The sequence below is a fragment of the Peromyscus eremicus genome, chromosome 12 (genome assembly GCF_949786415.1).
Source record: "Peromyscus eremicus chromosome 12, PerEre_H2_v1, whole genome shotgun sequence".
NCBI classification, from domain to species: Eukaryota; Metazoa; Chordata; class Mammalia; order Rodentia; family Cricetidae; genus Peromyscus; species Peromyscus eremicus.
In genome coordinates, this window is record NC_081428.1 from 38,758,480 (window position 1) to 38,764,479 (window position 6,000).

At 36.5% G+C, this 6,000-nt stretch overlaps 1 protein-coding gene across 1 annotated transcript in view; it reads left to right on the top strand.

Annotated features, from left to right (window-relative positions):
• Positions 1 to 3,520, top strand: part of LOC131922889 (transmembrane protein 45A-like) — a 46,720-nt gene extending 43,200 nt beyond the window's left edge. The window contains exon 7 of the mRNA XM_059277726.1: positions 1,265 to 3,520. Coding sequence (XP_059133709.1) covers positions 1,265 to 1,358 — 94 coding nt within the window. The 3' untranslated portion in view covers positions 1,359 to 3,520. The remainder of the gene's footprint in view (positions 1 to 1,264) is intronic.
• The last annotated feature ends 2,480 nt before the right edge of the window (positions 3,521 to 6,000 follow it).

The window sequence follows — 6,000 nt, forward strand, 5'->3', positions numbered from 1 at the left end:
TAAATATTTAAGTGGAAAGTACATTCATCCACTAAAGCATCTTTTTCCTGTCTGTCTTCCTGATGGGAATCTGTTTGAGACAGGTCCAAACTTCACCAAAAGATAGAAGGCAGAAAGTTAAAATAAAAATGTAGGTCATTAGAGAAGTTTCTCATAAAGTGAGAATGATTTTGGTAATTTCATTTACCAAATTTGTTTGCATATATCTCATAATTTATGGAAATTATGTTCTACTTACATGGTCGCAGTATACAATGCCCTTATGGTAATCATATATAGGAAAAAACTGTGCATGGTTCACATAAATATTTCTCACATCATAGACGTAGAGAACTGGCTCAGCTTTGGCCACTAGGAAGCTTTAGCTCTTCTAGAGTTAGTCACTGCAATCACCACTTCTTCTAAGCCTCCACTTGAGTTTATTTCAAAGTATTCCAACAAGCATAGGTTGGAGAGTACTTCTGTGTACTTTAAAAACAGATTGATTCTTTGAGAATTTCATATGTATATATAATACATTTTGATCATTGCCACCCCCATTTTTCCACTTCTAATTCTTCCAAAACCTCTTCAGACACATCCCTCTTCCAACTACATGTCTTCTTTTTTTTTTTTTTAATCATCACTGATTTAAAATTATTATTTTAAATTATTGCTAATTATTGCTTCATGTGCCCATGGATTAGAGGGTTGGCCATCTACTGGAAAGGAGCTTGCCACCTCTCTCAACTTCTTAATTTATTGTGTATATGAGTGTCACCTATAGTTTAACAGCCAGCGCCCTGCTTACAAAAGCACTTCTTTGAAGTTATAAGGAAGAGCTGAAATCTAGCCCAGACTTGTGGGATTTAAGTTAAATTGGGCTATCAGCTATATGGAAGGTAATGGCTCCATGTACATTCTTTGGAGAAAAAGCCATCTTCTTGTAATATACAGACTGTTGTGGTACTAATGTGGGAACTCCACTGATGTTAGATTCATTTGGGCTCGCACAGATTATAGATTTTCCTGTTTGTTTTAGAAATAATCAAAATTATGTTCTGATGTGATAAATTTGAAAACCCATATTTTATCTGTTTACTTATACCTTACTTTAATCTACATAATTTTTCGATAGCTCAAAGCTAAATAGAAATTATTTTCCTTTTAGAGTTGTGTCTCCAGGTATACAAATAATCTGAAGTTGTTTTTACTGTAGATTTACATTGCCTTAAGGTTTAATTTTAGATTTCATCTAACCAGAGATCGTTTTCTTTCTACTCAGTTTGGTTAAGTGGAGACTTAGCAAGCTCTGCACCTCAGAAACTCAACTTCTGAAAAATCATGAACAGCAAGAAGAATCAGAAGATGAAATATGATTTTTTTTGACTGGCATCTAGTCTCTCTAAATAAACCTTCTTATTTTTTGCATTGTCTTTGCTCATGGTTTTGTTTAGTGAATGGTCTGGAAAGAAGCCATGACCACAAGCCTGTAATTTTGCAAGTTTAGAGCCAAATTACCATGGGCCGTCTTTTGTCAATTTATAGCAGATTATTACCCAACTCTGTATGTAACCTAACATCTCTGTGATTATAAGTAAATCCTTGGGAATGTACAGACAGAACCTTAGGCTATACCCAGTAGAAATCTATGAATATAGATAAGAGAGCATCAGAGAAGTGGAGTTGAAGTTTCCCCCTTTTCTGTAACCTGCCTACCTGATGTTTCTACTAATGTCTTTGAAAAGTGTTTTGAACATCGTTTTCTTTGTTCTGTTATTATAAAAGTTTATGAAGTTGTTACCATGTTGGAACATAGAATTTGGGGTAACTCACGTCTATGTTCCTGGGCTATGGTCACTCACATCTGACTCTAGATGAAATTATTTTTTAATCCCCTTGGAGATGACAATAGTTTCTAGTGTTGACAGTTTCTTAACGTTTTTATGTAGAATAGCTGGCTGAGGATGACTCTGTAGTGGTGTTCCAATTTTGTTAAGGCATTTGCATTTACATGTTTTATTCTTAGCTTGTAACATCATTTGAGATAAGTTCATTTTATATATCATGTAGAGTGATTATTCTGATGTTATATGCTCACACTATGACAAATATTTGTTTAAATTATCTGATACATATGTATATGGTTTGTGATATTGCTGCTACTGAAATCTACTAAATATTACATTATACTTATCCTGTTGCTGCAATGAGAAATAAGTGAATGCATGCTCCACAGTGCAGAAGTCTGAAGAGGAAACTGCAGAAATTCCTTTTTGTGCCCAATTGCTTCAGTTCTCTGAGAGGAAGAAGATGACCAGAAGTTATCCTGAACTTTCCAAAGGATAAAAGGGATGTTCTCAGGGTACACAGTTACAAAGTTATGAGACTGGGAAAGGAGAATTGTGGTAGTACCTGTAAGAAGAGAATGCTACCATCACATTGTAAGCCACCAAAATCGTCCTGTTAAAGCAGGTGAAGGAGTAACACAGGAAAACCCTATCGTGTAACACTAGACTCTCAGTACCTCAAGATTCTATGTCTTTGCAAGTTAGAGTTGTAATGTAATAAGTAAACTGTCACCTACAGTAACTTGAAGCCAGCATTCTATGTCTAGTTCTGGGCAGACATGTGGGAATAAGTAGCACGAGTCAGATTTAAAATATATTTGAAAACTGTTAAGTGCAAATACTCTGCAGTCTTCATGAAAGAGCAGAAATGTCTATGTGTTTAGTGTGGTAGAAGGCAAGCCTCTGAGAAAAACAGCTGCCATCTTCTTCAAATCAGCTGGACCTGTTGACTATTGAAGATCCATCAGAGGAGGACTGTGGAGGGAAACTTTGATCAATAGAATTTTTTTATGGTTGATAATTTTGCTTTGTGAAAAAACTGTATTATAACAAGTTTTCTGAAATAATGCCAAGTACTTTATAGCATAAATGTTGAATATTTTAAATTATAAAACATTGGCTGAGGAAATTTGGCTTTAGGCTATGCTTCTCAACATGCACACACCAATGGAATCTTTTAAAATTTATTGGGTGTGTCAGTGTGAAGCATGCTAAAAGTGTGATGGTGAACATTATGATAATTTACTGTGTTGAAAGACTTGTAAAAACAAATTTTTTTTAGCCTGTAGGCCATGAGGAAGTTGCTCTTATCTTGAATGTATCATGTCAGCTAACTTGCCCAAGATGGATGACTTCTTGCTGTAGCTGGGCTATTCTTAAAAACTGCTGATTGTTGAAAAAGCTTTCACTGCCTCAGCTATTCTTACAAGGTAAGAGGTTACAAGATTAACATGCTAACAGCTAAGTTTAGCTTTTGTATGAAACACTCTCTTGCTTGCTTGGATGGCTGAGGCATTTGTTGGACATCTGTTATAAAATCAAGCTTTCTCCGCCCTTAGACAGGATATGCATTAACTTGCCTCCCCCAAATTATAATGTTGTGGATTTCGCCTTTAAAATACTTGGACTAACAATAGCTGGGGCCTTACCTAGAGAACTCACTGGTTTGGCTCTGGCCAGGTTTTTAAATAAAAGCCCTCTATTTTACTAAAATTAAAACTTGAGTCAGACTGGTGAATTGGTAGATGACCCCAGACCCATAACAAAATCAGAGTCATCCTCAAAGCAAAGTTCTTGTTTCAATATAACTTGAATGACTAGAGGTGAGATGGATATATATCTAGAGAGAGAGAGAGAGAGAGAGAGAGAGAGAGAGACAGAGACAGACAGAGAGAGACACACACATAGAGAGATAGAGACAGACTAGAGTGAGAGAGAAATAGAATCTCATGATCAAGTGGGCTTCTTCCCAGAGATGCAGGGATGATTCAACGTATGAAAATCTGTCAATGCAATCCATCATATAAACAAACTGAAATAAAAAACCACATGATCATTTCACTAGATTCTGAAAAAGCCTTTGACAAAGTCCAGCACCCCTTCATGATAAAAGTCTTAGAAAGGTCAGAGATACAAGGGAAATACCTAAACATAATAAAAGCAGTATATATCAAGCTGATAGCCAACATCAAATTAAATGGAGAGAAATTTAAAGCAATCCACTAAAATCAGGGGCAAGACAAGGCTGTCCACTCTCTCCCTATTTACTCAATATACTACTTAAAATTTTAGCTAGAGCAATAAGACAGCTTAAGGACATCAAGAGGGTACAAATTAGAAAGGAAGAAGTCCAAGTATCACTATTTACAGATGATGTGATACTATATATAAATGACCCCAAAAATTGTACCAGGGAGCTCCTATAGCTGATAAACACCTTCAGAAAAGTGACTAGATACAAAATTAACTAAAAAAAATCATAAACCCTCCTATATACAAATGATAAATGGGCTCAGAAAGAAAGAAATGGAAATAACATCCTTTACAATAGCTACAAATAATATAAAATATCTTGGTGTAACTCTAACCAAACAAGTGAAAGACCTGTATGACAAGAACTTCAAGTCTTTGAAGAAAAGAATTGGAGATCAGAAGATGGAAAGATCTCCTATGTTCATGGATAGGTAGAATTAGCATAGTTAAAATGGCCAACTTACCAAAAGCAATCTACAGATTCAATGCAATCGCCATTAGAATTCCATCACAAGTCTTTAGAGACCTTGAAAGAACAATACTCAACTTCATATGGAAAAACAAAACACTTAGGATAGCTAAAACAATCCTGAACAATAAGAGAACTTCTGGGGGTATTATCATCCTTGATTTCAAGCTGTATTACAGAGCAATAGTAATAAGATCTTGTAGCTAAAGAGTTTTCTCTCCGGGTCTTGCCAAGCCCCAGCAGTCCGACAGCCCACTTATAAAATAAACACACAGATGCTTATATTATTTAAACTACTTGGCCTAATGGCTCAGGCTTCTTGTTAACTGTTTCTTCTATCTTAAATTAACCCATTTCTATAAATCTATACCTTGCCACATGGCTCATGGCTTACCAGCATCTTCACATGCTGCTTCATGGCAGCGGCTGGCAGTGTCTCTCTGACTCAGCCTTCCACTTCCCAGAATTCTTCTCCTCCTTGTCCCACCTATACTTCCTCCTGCCTGGCAACTGGCCAATCAGTGTTTTATTTATTAACCATTCAGAGCAACACATTTGACATCAGCAAGATCTGCATGGTATTGTCATACAAATAGACAGGTGGACCAATGGAATCAAATCGAAGACCCAGATATAAACCCACACACCTATGGACACTTGATTTTTTTTTTTTTTTTACAAAGAAGCCAAAATTGTACAATGGAAAAAAAGCATCTTCAATAAGTGGTGCTGCTCTAACTGGATGTCAGCCTGTAGAAGAATGAAAATAGACCCATATCTATTACCCTGCAGAAAACTCAAGTCCAAGTGTATCAAAGACCTCAACATTAACCCAGCACACTGAACCTGATAGAAGAGAAAGTGGGAAATAGCCTTGAACTTATTGGAACAGGAGACAACTTCCTGAATAGAACACTGGTAGCACAGACACAGATTGACAATTAACAAATGGGACCTCATGAAACTGAAAATCTTCTGTAAAGCAAAGGTCACTGTGAAAATGACCAAACAGCAGACCACAGAATGGGGAAAGATCTTCACCAACCCCACATCTGACAGAGAGCTGATCTCCAAAATATATAAAGAATTTTAGAAGCAGCTCTTAGGGGAAACTCATGGGCCGACTGTGTAGCATATCCTCATATTCATTTTTATTCATCAAAATTATACAGCTTATGAAGAAGTCATCTTCCTGGCAATCCACAGATTATAAATGCCCCATAGGATGGGATGTTTTCGTGAGATAAACACACTACAATACAGGCAGTGGAGAATCCCTCACACCCAGTTCAACCAATGTCAGATATCAGAGAGGGATAGCAACAGCAAAGACACAGCAGAAGCAAAAGACATTCTGGGGTCTGTATCCTTGCAAACCTTGCTTAAATGAAATATACCCATCAGAGAGTTTTTCTTCGGGTGGGCTGATACCTAAACTTCAATTGCCAC